At 38.5% G+C, this 25,811-nt stretch overlaps 1 protein-coding gene across 1 annotated transcript; it reads left to right on the top strand.

Annotated features, from left to right (window-relative positions):
• The first annotated feature begins 12,420 nt into the window (after positions 1-12,420).
• On the top strand, positions 12,421-24,987 carry LOC139127835 (tyrosine-protein kinase JAK2-like). The gene is made up of 14 exons (XM_070693698.1): positions 12,421-12,525; positions 13,058-13,224; positions 16,900-17,025; positions 17,185-17,296; positions 17,708-17,804; positions 18,250-18,349; positions 18,480-18,687; positions 21,059-21,166; positions 21,352-21,518; positions 22,277-22,402; positions 23,007-23,118; positions 23,396-23,493; positions 23,724-23,823; positions 24,180-24,987. Exons 1-13 carry the CDS (start codon positions 12,441-12,443, stop codon positions 23,817-23,819), a joined length of 1,602 nt encoding a protein of 533 aa, XP_070549799.1. The 5' UTR covers positions 12,421-12,440; the 3' UTR covers positions 23,820-23,823; positions 24,180-24,987.
• Positions 24,988-25,811: the final 824 nt, after the last annotated feature.

Below are 25,811 nucleotides of genomic sequence, written 5' to 3'. Positions count from 1 at the left end.
AGAACGAGACCAGAACCCTCAACATTTTCAATTGTTTCAAGCATATGGTCGTAGCGATCTATTAATTGTTGTTTCACATCCGATCCCGATCCTCTTACATCTTTTGTGTATGTATCTTTTAATTTAACAGGCAATGTACGAATTTGTGTATTACCGTTTTTCGGATCCGATAATTTGACTTCCATTTCGGTATAAACAGAGTACATCTTTCGTTCCGAATGGCTTTCTTTAACCATACCTTCGATATCCACCAGCGTTTCGATATCCTCAACTCGCTTGACTTCAGGAAATTCTTTTCGTAAAACTACCCCGTCGAATGCTTTTCGTAAGCGGCGCCTAACATCAATATTCTCATCCATAATAATCTTTATAATATATACTATCCTAAAAATTTTTAAAAAGAAAAAAATAATCATTCTATGATAGGTCATCAAAATCCACTATAATATTTTTGGCAGCATTTATTTGTTTATATATCTCGCCTAATCTTTCTAAGTCGACTAGTTCTTCCGCATCTTGAATTTCTGGTTTATTAGCCGTGACACAAAATAACCTCTCTATAGTGAAAGAAAGGGTACGCTTACTTAAGCGCGGTTTAAATGCTAAGAATTCTATCTTACTACCTTTTCGGATATTACGAGGTACAATAGCAGGATTTTCTCTGGCTGGCAATGGGCTCACTGCTTTAAAACCGCAGTCAATTTCTTGAACCATATCAATACATGTAGCGAAATCGGCCCCTCTTTTAAACCGAAATTTAAAATACTTTGTCTCGCTCCCTCGCTTCTGATACACTTTAGATGGATTGTAAAATCCGGTAGTATTCTTGGAGTGAGCGGCCAGGCTTGCAGCATAACTTTTAGCAGTGCTTGCATCGAAACTTTCACCTAAGGTACGGAATACTATTAAATCAGTAAACTTTTGAAGACTTTGTTGCCAACGTAGTCTGGTTCCCTGAACCATTTCCCCGGTAGAGGGCGTGGGGAAATATAGGGTCAGGTACCGGCTAATGTAAACATGGACGCTATTGGGGTAAAATAAAACAAGCTGTGATTGGATGAAAGTAACACTTGTAACTTTTTTCTCATCTTTCTTGGGTTTCGTACTCTCAGGCTCACTTGACACCAACTTCTTGTTTGAACCACAAAGTCGTGGAGGTAGAAAGAAAGACTTTCTACCTCCATGATTTAGCCACTGTGATTTAGCACACCTCTTAATACTTTTAGAGAACGTCGTCATGATGCCTGGCATTTTTCACGAAATTCGGACACCATTCTATCCATCGAAATCAATCGTCGTTCACAGTTTCAACAAAGTTTGCTTTCAATTAGCTGTGATATCGCAGCAGTACTTGTGGCGTGTATCGAACGTGCTCGGGTCATTGGGGTCACACCACAGTCGGCGATGACCTCAATGACCCTAGCGCGTTCGTACACGCAATAAGTACTGCTGCGATATCACAGCCAGCCTTCAATCACCTCTATTTCCCCGTACTTCCTTTCAGTTTATGTTTTGCCGTCTCGTGTGCCAATGTTTTTGGTTCGTATACCAGTGTCTCGAACATAATTCTAATCCAGTCAAATTTTGACCGGCGTTTTCATTGTAGCAGCCATATTTGTTGTAGCATGTTCTTGTCAGGTGACTAACCTCCGCCATCTTGAACAAAATTCTGTTCAAGATGGCTACCCGGTACCTGACTATATTTCCCCACGCACTCTACCGGGGAAATGGGTCAGGGAACCAGACTATTGCCAACGGACACACATTTCATCACATGTAGCTGGATCTTTGGATCCATATTTAGGTCCGATGTTGAAAACCACTTCTAGCTCACTGTCTACATATATAATAGGATCTACCAAAGATTCACCAAATATGAGTTTGCCGTCACTGATTTGAATTTCTCCAGTTTCAAGTATTTTTATTGCATCTGAAATAGAAAGGATTGCCATTGTCTTATCGTATATATCTTTACGAAAAATAATTTTAAATTTTTTTTTTCTATGATATAGTATACCAAAATGTCATACATATTCATAAATGGACCAACTGGAAGTGGTAAGAGTTACGATGCAGTAAATTTGGCGGAGGGGGAGACTCACGTACCAGAATTTGACACTAGTTTTTCTAGCAACATTGCCGACTTTTATAATGGGAAAGTTTCGATTGCCGATTTTCAGAATCAGTTTATAGAACATACTCTTAGTTTACAATGTCAGGCTGGGAAAGCCCCTTCGGAATGCTACATTATTTGTGACTCTTCCATAATTCAACATCTAACTTTTTCTAGAATCCGGGGCGTTTCCGTGGCAGCGGAAGAAAAAAAGATTGTTTCTAGAGCATTTGACCATTTACATAGTTTCATTATCATATTCAAAGATATGCCTTGGGATTATTGCAGGCAGAATATTCTGACTCGAGCAAGACAATATGAAATAACCGCCTTAAAAGAACTAGAAGAGATTCACGATAAGTTCAAACAGACTTTCTTAGAAATTTGTAATGACTACAGGCTTCCATGTTTGATAATTCATCAATCTCTTACGCCTGCCCATCTCAAGAATATACTTAATCCAACGATTGATACAGAGACAGTTGGTCCAGTAGAATCATCTCCACAAGCTTTTGACTTTGGAATTGCATGGAGCGGCGGCAGCCAGGGATTTTTAATAGACGGTTTCAGCAAGGAGGAACTTGAAAAAGCTTATTATCCACCTAATCAAGAACAACTAGAACAACCTCGAGTCTCACTCAAGAACCTACACAAACTTCTTAATGCTTGTGAAACAGTGCACGCTTATAATGCTCAGTTTGATTTACAGGCACTTGATATGATGAAACCTTACGGTTCCGTAAGGGGCTTTGAAGTTACTTGTCTATGGCTCATGTCAGTTGTGTACATTATACTTCAACCAGAACTTATCGATAAAGCTGAACAAGGAGGACTGGAAAGAACGGACCATGGCAACATGAGAAGTCGCTTTGAAGATCTTGCAAACTTAATATGTGCCCCTTCGGGACGCGGAGGATCCTCCCCGGTACCACCTCATCCACATACAGCCGAAAAAGATGCAATAAGTGAACATTACTTACGACAGTACATGATAAATACTTGGCCGGGCGGTTGGAAGCGGGGTGGTAAACTGACACTTTCTTCTTTCAAGAAATTAAGACTTCTTCCATGGTACTTATTGAATAACTTTCGTAATTACTTACGTTAGTACTTACGTTAGTACTTACGCAAGTACCAGCACAGGAACTTACGAAGTTCTAATAACATTTTCCTCTGGCTCCCAACTATTGAAACTTTCTGGATAACCTTTCCATTTTATCAGATAATATTTCTTTCCTCTAATTTTTTTCGTCTTCAAAATTCGTTCTACTCTGTACAGCTCGTCGGCACGTTCCGAAAGGGCACTCTGCAGTTCATCAGAATAGAAAGTGCCGAGTATTTCCTCTCCATTCAGATCTTTTATTTTGTAAACTGGCGGCGTTCCCAGTCCAGCCGCATACACCACTTTTGAAACTATGAAAATCTCCTCTGTCCAATTTGGTAAATATCCTTTCCTGAAAGTGGTCTTGTATTTTGTAATTCAGACCCGTTCTCCCGGCTTGAATTCAGGGTTAGCTCCCATGGCTGCCAACTCAGGGTAAAGTGTATAAAATGCCTGCCAATCGTTGTCCTCTGTTACATCGACGGGTTTCATTTTGATACTTCCATGAACGGTGTTATTGTAATTCTCGAGAAGTTCTGGTAGAATGGGGAGCCATTCTCGTGTCTGTCTGTATGTAAAGTATTTCCACATCATCGTCTTGAGGGTCCGATTAAAATGTTCAACGACGCTAGCTTTTTTGTCACTGTAGGTGTGAAACCAGTGAATGCCTGACTCCTCCAACCATTTCTGCATTTTTCGATTAGTAAATTCCCGCCCCTCATCTGTCTGAAGTTTGTCGGGTTGCCTCCCGGATTTCTTAATTATGTCTTGTAGCGCCTGTAACGTATCATCAGCCGTTTTTGACTGTATCGGCCTGGCCCATGCATATTTACTGAGTACATCGATTACTGTTAGCATGTATCGAATGTTTTTATTCTCTTTTGCGAATGGTGAAGGGAATTCCACAAGGTCTGCTTGCCAAAACTCGTCTATCGATGTTACGAAAACGCGCCGGCCGCCACGAGTACGAGGTACCGGTTTATGTAGATTATAAGTTAGCTGAGTTTTTAACCAGTCCTGTACCTCTTTCTTAGTAATTGACAGGAGTCCGCTGGCGCGTGCTGCGTCATATAATTTTTGTACACCTCCAAAACCAGTTTTCGGGTTGTAATATAATTCTCTAAGAGTACCTTCGGGCGAAGCCATGATTAGCTATATTATACGAAAAATTTTATGTCGTACGGATGCCGTAAATGAAATACTAGTTTACTGAATGGTGTATTTTTCAATTGCCTGATTAGGGAACCCACCTCCCGTTCTGACACCTCCATTCCATATTCTTTAATAATAGTTTTGTTGTCTGTCTTGCTGGGTGTGTAAAATAGTACTAACATCTGTATGTTTTCCCTAAATGGTTTACTAATACTAGTATATTGTTGAGTCAGAACCCAGACAGATAGTCCGTCATGTCTTGCGCTGAAACCGAGTTTGACTAAAACGTCACTGCGCTTCTTCATATCTTTGGAAGAGGCGCAGTCGTCGAGGATTATTAAAGTGTTCGTGCCGGCCCATTCTTTATGCACGAAAGATAGTGTATCATCCACAGCATCGAGTCCGACCGGAAACACAAACACATTGTCATCGGTGAAAATGAATCTTTTATTATACGTTTTATTATTCATGAATGTCGGACAAATGAAAACTATATATTCAAATTTCCTTAAGTACGGACCGGTGAGGAGATCCATCACATATTCTGTTTTGCCAGAATTTGTCGGTCCAGTTACAATCATGTTGAATGGCACGGTTGCATACATTGGATCTATATACTGTACATAAATGTAATGAATATGGCTAAAGATAACAAACCAATTTTGCCGTATTCGTGAATAGGGTCTGCGCCGGTCACGGCTGCTGCCTTCCGTTCCGAAGGCGATAGGGGAATCCGACTCGTGTCATTGTGAGACTGCCCTCCGGGATGCGTTAGCTCGTCCTGCCACTTCACGGGATCCTCTTCCCCTTCCATCTCATGTATAGCACTTTCTCGAATTTCCGTGTTTATATCACCATTCACCCCGAAGACCATAGATTCAGTTGCGTATTGCAATTCATTATTATAACCTGTGATTGCCGGGCCCGAAAGAATGACCATTTTAGATGGCAAGAGAAGTAAATTGGGCGAAACTGCCATATCAAGTTTGACACCAGTATTCATTATTGTGTCTTGGTATCGCCTATAACTGATTACTTTGTCGGTATTGCGAATTTCATCTTCGAGTAGAACGCCGAATTCTTTTCGGACTTGCTCTGCACTGCCAGTATCACCCACTATGGTACTACGAATATTAGCTTGTGCACTGAGTATGCAATATACGTAGGCTTCAAGGCTTTCATTGAGGCGGGCTAGGCCGGCCTTTGTTAGTCCCGAGTCTCCCTTCAGAGGGATGAAACTATTGTATTGTCCCTCCGATCCATCATTTCGGAAGAAATAATAGTGTGGTCTGTCTTTGGCGGGCAGTACATGTTTTTTCTTTCCAAAAATGGTATGTGTATAGAAAACGCCTCCGTCGGCGGAGAGGAAAAAGTCATGACCATTGTATATTGCTTTTGGCTGTCGAACGGGCCCACGATTAGTGTAATATTCATAACCATAACCAAGACCTGAGTTTTGGCCTTTTCGATAACGAAAGTCGGACTTCGTGGGACTTATATTTCCAAATTCTGTACATAGAAGTTCATATTGGACGAGATTGTATGGATTGTCGCCGGCTTTGAAGACAGAGGTATCGTCTGGAAGTGCAACGCCCATTTCATGAAGGATCCGACGTATTGTAAAGTATACATGAAAGCGACAGAATGATCGTATTTGCGGCGGAAATTTCCCTTCGGAACCGAAGAGATGGGCGAATGATATACCACAACCAGTCGTGCTGCACCATACAGCGAAATTTAATTGCTGGTCCCAGTATTTCATGTGCGGGCCGCCCAGCCAGACATTACTTTCTTTAGCTGATCGATGAGTGATTACATTATCTTTAAATATATCCCGAGGATGAAAAGTAAATTTATCTGTCGGCGTTACATATATTTCTAAGTCCATGAGAATAGGTTTTATGTCATTCGGTTTGGGAGGAATATCAGCATGCTGTACTGTCGGTACGCTCGTCTTATTCAATTGAAAAGCAACTGGGAATAAGTCTGTACTCATGATTCGTGTTTCTATATACAGATAGATTTTAATGGAGGAGAATTTTCCATACTTCGGAATCCCTATCGGTACGGTTCCGTTAGGGGTACTAACATTCCAGACCATGTTAATATTATATTTCGGATTCAGGTTTAAACGAATTTTTTATTTTTTACTAAGAATAGATAACATACTGCAAACAATGGAGAATTTAATAAAGACATCGGCAGCGGCAAATACGACAGCGCCCTATCAGAACGGTTCCGAAGTGCCAACCGCAGCGTCGGACGCTCGATCCATAATAGAGACGAAACGTGAAAAAATACTCTGTGTCATCGCAAGTGGTCAAAGTAAGTTATTTTTTGGTAAGGAGATTTCAGTTGCTGACGTAGAAAAATGGGGAGATGAAACGGTAATTAAAGCCTTCAAAATGTATGAAGCGAAATACAGTTCTCTTATAAGTGATAATATCACTCAAAGTTTCATAGATCTAGGAGCCCGTGCAATAAGTCAGGTAGTTCCAATCGATGATGGGGATAACTATGCCACTGATCTTAAAAAGGATTTTATTCTAAACAGTGAAATAAAACGATTATCAGGATGGATAGCCTACACATGGGGGCCCATACTTGCTCTAGTTTCCATCGGTTTAATTACGGGTAACATTTAGATTTAAAAAAATCGGGCTTAATATAATACCCGAAATAAATGGATTCAACTTCGCAAGCACCGACTCAGCAAACGGAAACGACTCCGTCACCTCCGACGACTACGCACAGCGCAATATAGAGAAAATTACATTACCGACGAAGCATCCAGGGAGAGTTGCTGCCGGCAAGCGACTAGCGGAATGGAACAGGCAAAACAAGGAGAAGAAACGCCAAGCAATGATTAATGATAGCGATGCGGTAGCGGCAAACTGTATAAGCCCCTTTTGGGACTTCCACCTACGACAAAAGAACAGTGTGATAACTGGTATAATGAATGTTATCTTGTTTTAGGAATTATAGGAGTTTCATTGACTGCATTAGGACTATATTGGAGGCGTGCTCAACATATTTGTCCCCTTCAGAACCGTGCCGATAGGAATCTTAAGCAACCAAGTTCCAAAGGGAACCATGTTGATAAGGTGCTTACGCGTGAGCCGATTCAGAAAGCGACAAAGACAGAGCCCGGAACGCTAGCGGAAAGTAAGGTTTCCCCCTCCGGAACCATTCCGATAGAGAAAAATTGGGATGTAGATAACTTGCGATCACCTCAATATAGTGAGCACGTCTGGTCAGATCCTAGTATGTGAAAACAAGATGAATGGCCTGGAAATCTCGGTCCCTCTACATTGTATGAGATGGACTAACTCCGTAATTATTTTATTTTTTTATTTTATATACGTGTCAGCAATCATGGATACTAAAACAGTTGTAAACACAATGTACGATGGTATTGTAATCGCTGGACTTGCGATGGGATATCTTATGATCTCCAGCAAATTTCTGAAAATGGATATGGGCGATCCAAGTCGACCAAATTTAACTCGATTGGCAAAATTAGGCGGTGCGACTGCTGCCGCGGTTGCGACTAAAGATCTCCTTGAACAGAAAAATATTATTCCTGCAGAACCTTATACTTTGTAATGTATATACAACGTACAACGATGATCATTTGGATTGTAAGCAAAACAGGCGAACCGGTTACTGTTAATTTTAACCCTAGCATTGACATGACACAGTTTACGAAGATAAGACTGCTAGAGTGTGGACTATATAATTCATGGCATAACATAACATCGGCGAATAATGTACTAAAATACCAAGAAGGAAACGACCCAAAAAATAAGACGACAAAATCAATACGTCCAGGTAACTACAATATTGATACCCTCAATAAAGCGATAGGGATGCAGTCAAAAATCAATTTCGAAAAACATCTGCCCACAAACCGTGTTTATCTAACACTGGCTAGAAATGTTAAAGTCTATTTCAATGCCACAGGTAGCTTCGCCAACGTCGTCGGCTTTTCAGATAAACCTGAGGACAACCCCGTGATAAAAAGTACTATGAGTCCAGGTCGAGCAGATTTCTTAACAGTTACTAAATACATAGTTCATTCAGATGTCGTTGATGTTACTGGAAATTATGTTTCATTTGGCTCTGGCGAATACATACAGGGAAAATATCGGACTGTTTACAAATACTTCCCGTCAAGGATACAAAAGAAATAAGTGAAAAGGTCACCTATGATTTTAAAAACGGGGGCGCAATTACCATGCCATTGAGAAAAGGCTCAGATTACATGAGTTCAATTCGTATTTGGATAACAGATCAGGATGGAAACATAGTTAATTTCAATAACTGGCCAACTAGCTTTTGTATTGAATTATTGTAGCTAACGTAAACCACCCTACCGGTGTAACATAAACCATCCCACGACCAATCCACCAGCAATATAAATCATTTCATATTTCTTTTGCTCAGGACTGGGCTGATAATAATCTGAGAATTGCGCTGGCCCTTCGGAACGGCCTGACGTAGAGTTGGCCACCGCTTCTGCTTCTTCTAAGATTTCTGCATCTGTATCTCTTAACTCAGCTGCAGCATGCGCGTCCTTTGCTTGATTTTCTCTTTCCCAATCAGCCTGGAGTAATCTTTTTTCTGACCAGACGGCACGGTCATGTTCAAATTTTTCTAATGCCTTATCATGTCGGACTTTCTCTGCTTGCAGAGCGTCACCATTCCCAGAAAGCTTTTGTCCGATAATATTTCCTCCAGACCTGTGAATGCCGTTGCATTTAATACAGCACCAAGAACTGTCATTCCTATAGCTGAAGCCATGATTGTATATTATTACAAGGTATTATTTATTTTTCACTGTATATAGGTTAATTATGTCTGGTCCAAGTAACTTCGGTCTAGGTGCAATTCATGTACAAAATCTTGAGCTTGAAGATTTAAGTGATGTTAAAGTGAACAATAATATTAAGATAGCGGCTAATCATAATAAGGATTACGTCCTTCGTTACAAGGACCGCGAAAAATATTTCGTTTTAGCCTCTGCCGCGGTACAAAGTCACGAACATGCTGTAGAATTTTCCGAACTTACAGACATTGATGAAACCGTAATTGACGCCACAAAGGCTTCAAATGATCCTACTCCTTTTGCTCTGACATGGGATGGGGATAGTAAGAAATTCATGCCTTATAATGTACCGCGTAACATCTTAGATATATTGGATAGTGAAATTGCAGGAGGTGTGGCTGAACTTCCTGGGACTCCGAATGTGATTTATTTCGATAGCAATGTTAACAAATATAAATTGTTAGATTTTCGTCGTTGGCTTACTCCTAAGAATCCATACATTGCACTTCTTGGTATACCGATTCACCTTAAAATTAGTCCTCTTAATACAATAATGTCTTCAGATAATACACTGCGAAGGTGGATAAATAATGGGGAGAATTATTGCTCATACAATGCTAGCGGGGTTCCAGTAAGATTATTTTGGGACACAACTTTAAAGAAACAGGGTCTGAAAAGTGTGGGGGAGGGGACAGCTGAATTAACTTTACAGACTATGAATCAACAGATGACTGATAATATGAAAATAATTGAGCATGGTACAGTTCTCATTAGATGTGTAAAGTTAGCTACAGGAGATGAGTATGATGATTTGGTTGGATATTACGCTATGAAAACAGATAACAGAACAACTTGTGATATTATTATAAATATCGATAAAGACCGTAATGAAATGAGTATTGAATGTTTTGTTGGAGGGAATAGAGTAGAATCCCTCCCCGACTCTGGAACTACATTTGTACGTAAAGATAAAAGTGTGAATACTTTGGATATCAGTGTTATTTATCTAAAACGACTCATATTATTTGAAGTAATGGTCTTCCGTCACATTTTAAGTTCAGAAGAAATTTCTAAAATTTTATCTATCGGGTGAACAAGTTCGTACCGATAGGAACTCCGAGTTCAGAAAAACCTACCGGAACGATTCCACAGAAAATTTTCATGAAAACCGTTCCGAAAAACTGTAGAATGACAGACCTCTGTCATGACATCACAGGCTGCTAAGCAACCGTTCCGCGAAGCCTACCGGAACGGTATTGCGAAAGTCCTACTGGAAAGTCCCTGCCTGAAAAGGTATTGCGCAACAATGTTCAAGATCGGAACGGTTACTGTAGGGTAGGTGAAAATCTCGTTCCGATAGGTGTAGGAAAAACATAGTAAATTCACACAACCAGAAAACCGTTCCGATAGGGAGTATATACTTACATCCAGAAGCACCTCCGGAACGGGCACTGGAACGGTACAGAGCTGCAGCACAGTCAGAATCTATCTAGCAAATGATCTCCCTTCCATCCGGTAATAGAATACTGTTCTGTTAGGGGGATTACCCAGTGAGTCAGCGCTGAATGACTCAGTGGGAATTCCCTCTTCCATGCATGCGCAAACGCGTAAGGGGGATTACCCCTTCGGGGATTCCCCTTCTGTACTATATCTGACTCAGTGGGGAATTCCCTCTTCCACGCATGCACAATAGGCAAACGCGTAAGGGGGGATTCCCTGTAGTTAAATAAAAATAAAATTTAATCACAAAAAACAATATTTACTTACTACTTGGGACAATAAAGATTACATTGTTTTGTATTGTATTACATACATTCCCATCCCATCCCTCTTAAGCCCTATATCATTAATCAATCGATCTTTCATTCGGTCATTCAATCAATCTATCAATCAATCTGTATATCCAGTCGTTCATTTAGACATTGGGAATATACACTTTCCTTTAAACATTTTTCACTCAGAGTTGGAAATAGAGGAAGTTAGCGTAGTCTATTATAGTCAGAACTGTGACGCATAAGAATACATACTCTCACAAAAAGATTTCTAATTTCCTGAAAGGATCACATTGGATCTGCGTCTATTCTAACTTAATATCTTTAATTCTGAATGTCAGCTGAGAAGAATTTGTACTTTTAAGAAGAAGGTCGTCAAGAAGTGAATTCTGGTATTTATTTAGCAGAATGGTCTGAATTTTAGCGTTCGACATATCTACGCAAAGAATTATGTTTACTCAAATGATATGTATTTAAATAACCACCTGTTTTTTATTGCTTTTGAGCTCTCGATATTCACAAGAGAGCATTCCCTCCGCAATAGAGATGAAATGTCGACTAATTCTCTCCGGAATATCTTTCTCAATGTTAAAGTCTCTCACTTCTCTTAAATCGTGAATCTGCTTTTGTTAAGCTCGGAGCAGTAGTGAGCATTGCTACGAAGTAATTGTCGAAGTTCCTCAAGACTCCACGAATAATGTGAACCCCGTGCGTTATTCTCCTGAAGAATCAAATCACACTGTTTCGAGCGATGACGAGGAAGGCGAATATGTAAGTAAGTCTTCAGTCGAAGAGAGAAGCAATGACACCGATGGCTATGATGATTTCTCTATGATTATTGTTCTGTTTTGTTCGTATATTTGGTTTGCTCGCGTAATTTTACACCAAGTCCTGTGTTTGCTTAACAATACTGTTAATCTCCTCTCTTTTTTTGTCTGTCTGTCTGCCTCTTTGTCTGTCTGTATCCACAATCTCTCTCTCTCTCTCCTCTCTCTCCTTCCTCTCTCTCTCTCTCTCTCTCTCTCTCTCTCTCTCTCTCTCTCTCTCTCTCTCTTCTCTCTCTCTCTCTCTCTCTCGATATCGCTTGAGACAGGCATGTATGCCGATCCTAATGAGGAAGATGAAAAAGAATATATCTTACCATGTGAACAAGCATTTGAAGTTGATCGTACACGAATCTATTTACATGAAGTTATATTGACAAACAGTTTTCATCGCATACACAGCGGAGAAGGATTTTCCATTGGAGGAAAAGAAGACACTACTAAAATCCGTATCAAAGAACCAACTGGTAATTTTTGCTAGAAAAGATTGGTATTGCCGAAAAGATTGGTAAATAATTGATCAAGAGTGGTAATTAATAAACTCAACAAGGAAATTTTGTTTCTTGCATCGTTGTTTTCTCGTCTTTTTATCCATATCATATTTGCCCTTTTATTTCGTCTGTCAACAGACCCAGAAGGTTCAGGTACAATGGTTAAGAAAGAAATTTACATCTTAAAGCGCCTTGCCCACCATGACAACATCGACAATCTTTTTGCGTGCTGCACCACAGTAGGTAAGTAAACATGACAAACGTAAGAACTTCATATTTTCGCCAAACAATAGCATTTCTTGAGGTTTTTTATACTGCTGTGCTGCTTCTGTTAATATTGTTGTTGTTTGGGCTGTTTTGCTGATGTTACTGTTATTGTTAATGTCCATGAAAGTGTTGTCGTTGTTGTCACCATTGTTGTTATTAATGATGATAGTGATGAAGATGATGATGATGATGATGATGATGATGATGATGACTATGATGGTGATGATAAGGGGGAGGAGGAGGACAAAGAGGACGGGGCTGAAAGCGGGAATTTTAACACTTTGATCGGTCCAATTACTATTGTCACTCAAAATTTAACCAAGATTGGTGTTTTAGGTATTTTCGTAAGTACTATTTTAGCCTAAGGTAGCAGGTCAGAGGTCATGAATGCATACACTGTTATTATATCGAATCACAATTACAAAATTTGTCATCGTCCTCAGGTACGCTTACTAACATATACTAACATAGCAGGCATCTAACAAGACAGATTTATTCTGAATTTCAGATCCAATATATTTGATAACAGAAAAGTACCCCTATGGGGATATCAAAACTTTTATTACGGAGAGACAACTAAGCCTTGAAACGTCAGATGTTATTACATTCCATAAACAACTGCTGTCATTTGCGATTGACATTGCTATGGCGATGGAGTATATAACTTCTAAAAAGGTAAGACATTGCATATATAATATATATATATATATATATATATATATATATATATATATATATATATATATATATATATATATATATATATATATGGCGATGGAGTATATAACTTCTAAAAAGGTAAGACATTGCACACACACACACACACACACACACACACACACACACACACAACATATATATATATATATATATATATATATATATATATATATATATATATATATATATATATATATATATATATATATATATATATATATATATATATATATCAGGCATCAGTCGTATAGATCTGCGGTTTTTGCTCGAGGCAAAAAACGGCATGACTACACATACTTCAATAACTTTCTTCTTCCGCCCGTGCTTTGAAGAATCAGGGGACACTTACGTTTGTTGTTTAAGTTAATAAAATTATTATTTATTCACACATGGCTTACCAATGATGAGAAAGGGACATTATTTAAATATAGTACAATTGCTAATGGTGCAAACAACATTTTAAAGCCCCAGTATTTCTAACTTTTAACCTTTTTTATGTTCGAAATTATATGTTATTCTCTTACACCCATCGTGAAATGTTGTTCAGTAAAGAAATCAGCCAAATTTGTGCTCCTGTAGTGACATACAAACGCTCAATATTGCCCGATCGAGTTGGATTGCCGCGCGGGTTTGTTGACAACTTGTAGGCTGTGCACGTGACCGAGAACGCCGATACTGATGACATCATCGAGCCTGCAACATTCCTGGGGCCATGCCATGCCACGCCACACTGCCTGGGTAATCGCCCATGGTCGCCGGCTGAATGACCTGCGAATGGTTTTATTTTGTTCTTCTCTGTTCAAATACGTACTGCTGCTGTGTTTCAGAGGATACAGAACTTTGGCAGAGGAGGCTGACATTCTATTCTGGTATAGTGTGCGTTATGATAACACGGATTATTCAAACTGCAGCCGGCAGTGCACCGCTGCGCACCCTGCAGTTGGTCACCCAGAACTCCCGGTACCGATGTAAAATCAAGACGACACTATATACACTTGGTTCACTTCTGTAGGCAAATAGCTATCAAAATTGAGTAACTTGAAGTAATAAATTTCGGCTGATTGTTGCTTTAGCGGCAAGGTGATTGCGAAATCGAAGCAACATAGTTTGGCAATGTATGGTAGGCTGTCGAATGCAGTGAACGCGATGGTCTTTGGCAGCAAGTAAGGGAACCGTCAGTATTTACGACCTAGGGGTCATTTAAAAATTGAAAGCTATAAGGGGGTGCTCAAAATGTTTTTTCTTTGTCTTACTCTGTCCTCAATTACATAATGATTAGTTGATAATATATATTTTACTCTGATACATGTTAAATAAAAAGAAAATAAATACTTTAACAGAACAATAAATATCAACTAGATGAAACAAGGCAAAAAACTACAAGTATCTGCTACTACTAGCAATACTTATTATAAAAGAGAAGATAGTGACGATGAGAATGATATCGTTGTTCATGTACTCAATGGCGCCAGCGACAGTAAAGATGAGGATCGATAGTGGTGATGATGATGTCACACAGTAGTTTTCTACAGTCGTTACCAGAGGTGGAAGGAGAGGCTGGGTCATGGAGAAATGTTCCCGACAGATATCACTATAAGTGCACAGGATCTAGGGCAAAACTGAACTGTTGTGAATTCATCCTTTATATTATCATAGAAATGTATATTTTAATTGGCTTGAGTTCAACAACCAGTTGGACATTTAACCATACCATAATGACATGCTACCCATCCAAATTTAACAATACTATATGATCGGAGACTGGTTATTAGGTGAGCGTTTTTATCTACATATTGTTACATGGGCTCGGGTAAGCCAAAGTTTCTCTTAGAGAGGGTGTTACTCAAAGTCATCATGGTTGGCTGGGGTGTGACTCAAAATTTCGGAGTTTCTAATGTAATTCCTTTGACCGCCAGTTCGTAAATAATGACGGCTCCCTAAACAGCTGTGAACGTCCGCGTCAGAACGACCGGGACCAGTATACGCACGGCTGATATCTCAGCGAAAATTTAGAAAAAACAATGGAGCTACTGCTAAGAAATTTACAGACTCTTGGATTTTGAGCTTTTATACCGGTAAAAAGGCATTCTGAATAGGGCCTACAGCGGTAAATTTTCTCCCAAACGCGAAAGGCGAACACGCGGGCATTCTGCAATGGACGCTGTCATATTTACCTTGCTGCAGGCCCCACGCCAATCTCGACCCGGCCCCGCTGCACCTGTACAGTCTACTACCTCCATGTAGTACAGCCTTACAGGACTAGTAGCCGGCCAAGCGCAAAAAAGAAAACAACGCAGTGTAAAATCCGTAGGTCAGAACCATTGATCATAAATTTTCAGAACCAGCGACGTTTAAAAGTTTTGTATTGATTACTTCATTTAGGTTTATGTAAATTACTTTCTCATCGAGCTACGTGTATAATTATCCCGGGCATTGTCCATGCAAATTTTTGGCCTGCCTTAGCTCCCTCCGATCATCTGTAGACTGCAGCCAAAATCACAGTCTTAAGCAAATTGTACAGTTGGGAAAGTCAGATATATGTATCATGAATTTTATACCAAAATAAGTAAACAACAGAATCAGACCAAGAGGTTAGTTTGCTGTCGGACCGGGTGCGCAGGGGACGACTTTGCAGTGAGGCGGGGATCTCCCTTGTGTTCGAACTTCTACCATGCCTGAAGCTCCATCGCATCGCAGCTAGCCGATAATTGTACTATTGTAGTCCTTGTGAGGATTAGTTACCCGTCACGTTCGATATTATTTGGAAATACTTTTAAACTTAATAGGTAAGATTTTTGTACTGCATTCGAGATATAATTTTTCCTTTCTGAGCTTTTCAATTACGGCAACGGTCGATATGCGAAGTTGATAGGCTGTGTTGCCTGCAGCGTAGCCTGGCCGTACACAAAATTTCGTTCGAGTAGACGGAGCAGAATCAGTCCCGTCATTTGTTTTCAACGAAATTTTCATTATACTCCATAATGGAAGAAACGACTAGTTCAATGATTACAATGGTGAAGTATTGAATTTTTCTTCATATATGTTTTTCTCTCTCAATTCATTCAGTAAACTTGATCTCCGTACCGTCGGTCACAACGTGCAATGCCTTGCATGAAGCTTACAATCGACTGTCTACGTCGTTAGTTTAGCTGTTTAAGACGTTTGTTTGCACGGCTCATTATCGTCGGAACAATCTGTAAACACTTACATATTTATATCTTTCCGGTATTTCACCCAACTTTTGCGCGTTTTTAGCTGAGTCTCCAGTTTCGATGGACCAGACCTTTTCGAAGAGCGTAAGTTTCTATGGACGCCACAGTAAAACTTGTGTAGATGTGGTTGAGCATGCGCGGTGGTGTGATTACGTTTCGTTTCGTGTGTCAACAAAGCTGACTTCTGGTCCGGACAAGAAGTCATTTTTCACTCCTTTTACTGTTAATCGTGAGGCGGGCTGGGCATGCAAACCATGCGATTCAGTATTAATTATGGTCTACTTTCACATACTGAGGATGTCATTTTAATCAAAAATATGAAAAAAAAAATTGTTAAAAGTTAGAAATACTGGGGCTTTAATTACAGATAGTAATGCCTACTAATTATTATGCTTTCTTATTTTCCATGTCCCGAAAGATAATCCATAGATATCTTGCTGCAAAACACATCTTACTCGACGACCAACTTAGATGTAAAGTATCAAATTTCAGCTATTCAGAGGGAGTTATCACGGATTCTGAGTTTTTCCGGGTCACTAATGAGGTAAGTGAATACTAGGAACAGCTTAATTACGATATGAATACACATCGTGCCTTAGTATTGGCTAGCGGGAACTTTGATGCATAAAACTTGAAGGAAATAAGACGTCACGTTCTCGAAAACGTATTATGCTAATGTATCTCTTTTACAATTTAACTTCAGTGCGAGCAGTGTTTTAGATGGATTTCTCTGGAGACCTTTGAGGAACGCAGTTTCACTATGAAGACTGATATATGGAGCTTCGGAGTAGTATTGTGGGAAATATTCACATACGGTAAATAACCAAGTCAACAATAAATACCAAACTATTTTCGTATATCCGTACGTCTTAAAACATAATCGTTCATAACATACACACATGAGCATTTTAGGCAAGAAACAATTAAAGAAGTCGTTTGTCTTAACTGTAGGTAATAAACTACACTCGTTATAGAATTCTAACATCGGATTTATGGCGACTTATCAAGAAAGAAAATAAATGTTTAGGAGTATGAAAATTGGTCGCACAACTAAAATACCTATCATTAATTTGATATTACACTGACCGGATGTGAAATTACAAAGAAAAGTGAGCTATTACACTACTATAAAGACATGCTGATTTTCATTAAAAAGTATATTGTCCTCAATCTTAATGTGTGAGTACGACCAGATATTGACGTTATTTTCTAACCTATTCCATCAGGATTATTGCCATACGTTGGTCATTGCAAGGAAGATGTTGTAGAGAAACTGAAACGAGGTTACAGGCTGCTTAAACCAGACTATGTGGATGGAGACGTGTAAGGTTTTAAGCCTCAAAAGACTACCACTTTCGAGTTTGAGCTTATGTTTATTGCATGTTTTCCTAATTTGAAAGAAGTTTTCTGATTCTTTCAATGTTTCATCTATCATTAGATAGGGTACCTCCCCTTATGCTCGCCGTTGCTATGTATACTTTTATCTTATTATGATATTTAAGTCTATCTCAGTGTCGTCGAATATCTCTTGCTTTTAAAGTCTAAAATTCTATGTGCCAACAATTATTGTTTGTTATTCTGTTTACATTTAATGTTCGATTTGTTTTACTGTCTTCCTTTCTATGTTAATTTATCTAGGCTCCATCAGGCTGCCTTTTTTGCGTCCCTTACAGTTTGTCTAAACTACCGTTTTACGTTCAATTATTTGTTGAAATAAACATCAATTTTGTGAATAACAAAACTTTTTATCTATAAACTTCATTGCCAGCTACAATTTTATGGAACAATGCTGGAAAAAACGGCCTAATGATCGACCGACATTTACAAGTCTCCTGTCAAGATTAGAAGCACTTCGGGAAAAGGAAGAAGTAAGTTTTCACAAGCTTACAAGGAGGTGATTGGTTTTCTTTTGCAATTTACATTGGTAAGAGTGGGCTGAGCACCTCATGAACCACAGAGCATTGCAAATCTATACATTACCACTTTTTATCGCTGTAGGTACCTGCCGAACATTACAAAGAGTTGGACGGATTTTTCGAGTCTGAATACATAACGCCTGGGCAAAATGTGTTCGAAGTTAATCATAATTTCGTAAGGATAGAGGATGTTCTTTACAAAGGAGAATTCAGCGATATATTTGCTGGGGAAACATCACAGGCTGGCAAGGAGAAATTCCCAAAGAAAATTGCTATCAAGATTCCGAAAGGTGAGCTCCTAAAATACCACTGTCATCACAGGGTACTGCAAGCATTGTTTGTCTAGAAGTTATGAATATGATCAATAAATGACATGTATTAAACCTAGTCTTATTATACAAGCTTTACATGTGTCTAGTGTGTGACTATTACTTAACCCTCGCTATCTCTATATAGTATTTCAAAGAAAAGAGTCATTATCTGTTGATTGCTCTCCCCATTCACCTTCATTAATTTGTTCTACCAATCACCATCAAAGCGGGGCTTATCTTCCTGGCCAAATTACTCTTGAGCAGCTCATAGGGTAGAAGTCGGGAAGGGGTGAGCTCTCAGGGTCCGTAGCATATATATGCAAAGATGAACACGAATTAACAACTATTAGGTATGCATGTAATATTTTAAGCAGTACAGCAGAGACGGAGCCTGCTTTGAATTTCCGTGTCAAGTAATGTGCACGAAAATACTGGAGCCTGGAACGAACAGATTGGCTTATGTCTATAAAATTGAGGTCCCGAATTGTGAGTGATAATCCATTGATAATGCAGTGTGCAGGTTACCATGTTTCCTCTTAGAAGGCCGGTCTTTTCGTGTTTGTCCGGCGCTATACGCTGATGTCGCATGGCTGTCCAAACTCCTCTCCACAATCTATGCCACATGTACGAGTTGCTTCCGTCTCGCGACAATCTCACTACTAACACGGCAGTCTACTGAAGTTTATTCCTGCAGTCCTCATATTCTGTTTTGCTATCTAAATGCCACATACTTCGGAGCTAGTCTAGCTAAACCCTTGCTTGACGCCCATAATGCAGACCGCGGTCCTACGACCGTAAACAATAGGCCGTTATTCTCTCTTGTAATACATCCCTTTCAATAGTATATCATTCAGTAATCTCTGCTTCCCCGATGGTATTTTGTAACATTTCAAGAACATTTCGCGAGGTAAACGCTAAGACATCCACCATTCGTTCCATTATGAGTCATTACTGGGTTAACTTCTTACTTTCTTTCTTTCTTTCTTCCCTCACCTCTCTCTCTCTCTCTCTCTCTCTCTCTCTCTCTCCATCTCTCTCTCTCTCTCTCTCTCTCTCTCTCTCTCTCTCTCTCTCTCTCTCTCTTCACATTCTAAACTGGCATATTTTTGTGAAATTGTTGACCTTAAATTCTGGGCAGCAGTCGTGAATTATTTCATTGCTACAAAATACGTTGCCAATCATTTATTTCACGATGATCAGACACGAGCAGGCATCACTGCAAAGCCATTGGCAGGGATACTCGTCTTCCACTCAACTCTCTATGCCACTCCACTGCCTTTGGTCAAAGAATAACCAGGCAGACGACTTCATTCGATCTGACAAACATGATATTTTATCAGAAACATTCATTTGATTACAGCATCCCGACTTCGCTCATCGGGACAAACACTGAAACTTCTTTATATGGTAACGTTACTGTTTTTCGCTCAGCAGTGTTTCAGTTATGTCTACCAAATCAAAGCATAGGGACATCTGTCAGCGAACTGACCATCCCAACTTTCTGTCGGATCTTTTTTGTGTACTAAAGCGTAGAGAAAAGATTTACTTTGAGTAACTGAGGGTATATCAATCGACCCTGACGTACACTCAGCGTGGCTTTTGTGGGAGTATGCATATTGTATGGACAACTTGCCAATTTGCTAGCCCCCGTAAACAAGATATGAGCAAGCCTAAAGTCAAAGGTCGCAACTGCTGTCTTCCAGCGTTACTCCCATCCTCATGCCATCGACTGGTTCTACTCGATCGCTGTACTCCGTCTATGACCATAGAAATGGGAAAAAAAAAAAAAACTAGTCGGCGTTCTTGCTTGCTTCAGTACAAATATTGTGCCGACCGTTTTCGAGCATTTACGATACCTGAGCCTTCGAAAATGGAGCTATTTTGGAATCGACCCCTGAGAGTTCCACCCTTTTCCGTTTTTTACCTTGTGAGCAACCAATGAATCATTGGTAAGGGTGATAAGCCCCCAATTTGGTGATCGGCTGAGCAAATTAATGGAGGGGATTAGGTTAGGCGATTAACAGATACTGGTTGTTTTCTGTGATAAACTACACAAAAATAGCTAGTGTAGGCCTAGGTACATAGAAATAGCTAGGGTAGGCACACACTAGACACAAGTAATGCTTGTACAATGAAAAAAAAGTGTAATACGCGATATTGATTAACAATATTCGTAACTTAAACGCGAATATTACTTGCGGTTCCCTGTGCTGTCATCCATATAAAGGTTTGGATACATTTATGAGATAGGTTGAACATCTTTACGTGAAATGTGGATGCGATATATTTATATTATTGTATGAGCGTTCTGCTTCATTTTTTAAAATTAATATTGGCACATATTGTTTAGGCGAGGACGAAATGGTAACTGCAAAGGCTGCAAGTAAAGAGGTTGAAGTGATGAAAACCCTATCCAATACAAATGTGATATCTCTTCTTGCCTACAGCACAAACAAAGGTATGTTGCATTTGCTGACATTTGCTGACAAGCATCTTCGTGATATGATGGAAATTGGTGATTAATGCAATATGGGTCAATCTTGCAGTTGTACTTAATAATATGACAATGAAACACATGGTTCTGTATATAGACCAGAGAAGATGGAAACTAAAATTCCCCTTTTTGAATAAATTTTGTTACAGAAAAGCCATATTTGATTTTGGAATATTCTCAACATGGTAATTTAAAAGCTTACCTTCAGAGGAATCGAGCTAAATTTCTAATTGACAACAATGCAGCCAGCCAAGAACAACTGCTTTCTTTTGCGGTCGACATTGCCAAAGGAATGAAACACATTGCGTCTCATAGGGTAAGTCTCAAGTGTAATATAGTTTTTACTGCTGACATTAAATCTTTGGAGAAAAATAATTTTTAATGATCGATTTAATTTAAAAAGTACCATAAATCATTATGTATTATAAGCTATTTATCACAGTTTTTGTCAATGTGCATTATAAACAGTTCATAACGTTTAGAAGAAACGGAGAGTAAATTATATATTATTATATTCTTTTATCTTCTTTCCCATTGAAACATTCTTGATTTCCACATTTTCCTGTTTATTGATACGACAATATCGGAAAATGTTCACTGTAGGTGTCATTTTGCGGAAAAGTTATGATATTAAAATTGCGGTGAATATGATAACAGACACTTTAACGTAATAAAATATTATTCATTGTATAACTATATGACATAAATCAATGAACAGCTAGCTATTTAATAATATGTTTACCAAATTGCTTATATTATACAATTAGAACCTACTATCGTGAGGCACCGTGGACTAGGTGGTTAGGGTAACGCACTCACTATCATATCAGTGAGTAAATTTGAGACCCGGTTCAAGACCTGGTAGGTCCAGAGTAATGGACCCACTGTCGGAAGACGATGAGTTCAAGGCTCTAGAACCGTGTTGGGCCCCTTGGTAAGGCACTTTACTCTTCCGTGCTGCTTCGGGGTATATGGGTTGCGCGTACCTCATTCTGTAATGGGCTAATACCCGTTGGATGATAGACTGATAAAAACAAGTTGTATGAAATCACACTCTGTGTTATTTTCAATCAGATTATTCATAGATATCTCGCTGCAAAACACGTCCTTGTATGTAATGAACTTACATGTAAGATATCAAATCTAAGCTACACCAGTGACGTAAGCGACGGGAGCAGATTCACGAAGTTAGCTGAACGGGTATGTATAGTATATAATTACCAACTAATAATTTTGTTTGGCTGTAGAGTTTTATATTTTGAATAAGAGGCATTTCAATTTTGCTAATCATGACTTTAGTCACCTCTTTTGAGTGTCAGTCTTTAAACCCATGCCATTTTAGAATGACGAAAAATAATGAAAAATAAAATGGTAATTTTCTCTACATTTACTCTTTTTTCAGAACATAAAGTCAAGTTTATGACTTGAATTAATTTTTATCATTAATACCAAAGTGTGGTATTTTACCCAAAAGTATGCCCACTTTATCCTTCGAGGAAACTACTGCTACCATACTAAACTTTAGAGTCTCTGCGTTTTGAAATATTTAATATGAGCAGGTTCCTTGTCATCTTTGATGAGACATATTGCGTTGAAAACAACCGTGTTGGCAACATGCACCTCCACCTTGAAAATATAATTTGCTAATAAATATGGATAACATATGTGCACGACACTAATGAAGTAGCAACTGAATCTGAGACTTCCCGTGCTATTATAACTAGTATACCTTGTATATCCATGATACAGTATATTCACACACACAAATATTTAGAGCGCAATTATATCCTATTTTTAATTGAAGGGCGAGCTTCCATATCCTTGGATGGCTCCTGAGTCACTAACAAACTGGACTTTCAGTGTAAAATCTGATGTGTGGTCATTTGGCGTTGTACTGTGGGAAATTGCAACCCTAGGTATGTAATGCTTGGGAAAATGTGCAGAGGGATTTTGTAAACCTGCGTTTGCGTACATCGATTGAATGAACAATAGCATGTACATGCACTGTTTTTTGTTACAAACTTTAAATCAGGGGTTCATTGCCCTACATTCTGTATCACTAGTATTTTTCCCGAAAAAGTGCATTATACACCGTTTACATGATATGAATCATGGAATTTAATTAGATTTTCCAGGATAGATTTTGAGAAATATTAACATCTGCGTTGCATTTATTTGTCTTACTTGTACAAGGTTGTGATCCGTTTGAAAATTCAATGAAAGAAGAAGTAGTATCTCTTCTTCAAAGAGGAATACGATTACAAAGATATACCCACATCGACGAAAAGCTTGTAAGTGTAACCGTTTATTACTGAACTGCACTACATATGAATTTGTTTGAAAACAGTGACAATGCAGTTACAATTTCGTTTTTTTCTTTCCATACCTGATGTACAGTGTCAATAATTATGATTTATTGTTTACATTTCCCGAAAATCTTACAAATATATTGTTGTAACATATTTGATCATTGAATCTCTTTCATTGCTTCAAGCACATTACAATATTTTATATATGGTAGATACGACTTAATGTTGGCTTGTTGGCAGAAAATGCCAAAGGAGCGGCTTTCATTCTCTACCATCCTCCAACGGACGAAGCAACTCAAGGACAGTAAAGACGTAAGTGAAAACGAAATTCATTAAATTGTACACAAAATCAAAATAATTCCATTGCCGGAGATAGAGATATTCTATGGATAGATGTCTGGAAAAATACTGAAAAGTTTCCTGGTTTTATTAGTAGTTTTTGTCTTGAGAGTATCATAAATGTATGGTAGAACCCATCAACATTTTTACAAGTAACATGTATTTGATATACGATGATCGGCACCAATATTTACTAATTGTGCCGTTAAATAGAAATTACAGAATAAAAATACCACTGAAATCATGAAATATTAGTCTGATTTGCGATTGCATCACTCACAATTTCTTAGATGTAAATTAATCCCATATACATGTTCTTTACAAAATAGGAACTCTTAAAGTTTGAACTGTACAACTGAACGAGAGCAGCTGTTGAAAATGGTTTGAACGAATTTGTATTACATGCGTCCTTCTGCAGTCTTGGGTATCTTGAACTAACCTGGTGCAACACTGACGGAAGAAAATCTGAGATTTTGTCTCCGTATTGTCAAGATTGTTTCAGAGGAAGGGGCCGGTAGCATGAAATCAATGTACTCGAGATTTGACATTTAATTGCCATTGAGGGTTAGTCTTCTGAAAGTCTTTTTTTTTATCGTTTGCTTGACAGCTTTTATACAAGCACTTAATGGCCATTAACCAATGTTATATCGCCACTGTTGGCAATGTGCATATAAGCAATTTTGCTACATTTATTACCTGATGAAAGCATGGGCATTAATAACTGCTTCCATAGTTAGAAGAAAAAGCTATAACAATACATCATAAGTCAAAGAATGTTATGAAATATTCAGCCATATTACAAGCAAGGCAGTTGTTTTCGTTAAAATAGATAGATAGATAGATAGATAGATAGATAGATAGATAGATAGATAGATAGATAGATAGATAGATAGATAGATAGACAGATGCATGCGTGCAGCATTTATGTATGTATGATACACCACAACTATACAAGTAGTTGGAATTTATAAAGCTATACACACATACATAAATTTACTCACTTTGTATATGTTTTTTATATATTTCTCTTTAAAAATAAAACTCCTCCATATTACAGTAATGTATGGCATAATTATTCACTATAAATTTGATTCACGTAATTAATTTTTCAATAAATGGTAGACTATGGCACAAAAAATGAACACTTGTTCCTGTACAGATCTATTTTTATTAGTGCAATTTCACAGTTTTAATACGTAAATTAACGCACTCAACTAGAATATGGTGATTAAGAGGGAAATATTTATTTAACCTAACGCCTTTTGACGACCAATTTGTCGACCATTGCAGTACGCCTCTGATAGTCAACTGCTGATCTTATTTATCACTGCCACACTTTTGCAAACTTAGTAAGCAATGCGGTGTCTGCAGATGCAAACTATAAATAATCATAAATCATCGAACTAACAGGTGTTTCGTTATAGTGACTGTTCTGTCCTGTACAGATTGATAAATTGGTATGGTTTTCATTGGTTGATAAGTTGGAGGCCTCTCTTTATAACATTGAATTCTGAAGTCAGTCATCTTTTCATCGACCTTTTGTTTCATTTCGCCCCCTTGCAGTCACGGGAACAAAGATATATTGGTCGTGTAAAGAGAAAAGTCTAATATTCTCATGTGTTAGTATATTTGCATACACAATTCATTTTGAAGTAATTATTTTACTTTTTCTTACAGTCAAAGTAGACCAGACAATGACTACCTTATGAACTATCGGCATTGGCTTAAAATTATTTTAAATATGTCTTGACGCTTTTACTCAGATATGGGATTTTTTGCTTCGCTTCTCTAAGCAGAACCTAAACTTTCATAACGTCACGAAACTACTCGAAATAGCCCCAGAGGATAAAATGACACCCCCACTTATTAAACAGGTAAATAACGCTGGTTGTAACATATTTTGATCAATGTATCGAAATACATTGCCGGTGATAAAAGCTAAACTTAACGGGAGCTGTTAA

This window comes from Ptychodera flava, unplaced genomic scaffold (genome assembly GCF_041260155.1).
Source record: "Ptychodera flava strain L36383 unplaced genomic scaffold, AS_Pfla_20210202 Scaffold_37__1_contigs__length_1687728_pilon, whole genome shotgun sequence".
Taxonomy (NCBI): domain Eukaryota; kingdom Metazoa; phylum Hemichordata; class Enteropneusta; family Ptychoderidae; genus Ptychodera; species Ptychodera flava.
The sequence above is the reverse complement of the archived record's forward strand: the minus strand, read 5'-3'. Positions and strand labels throughout refer to the sequence as shown.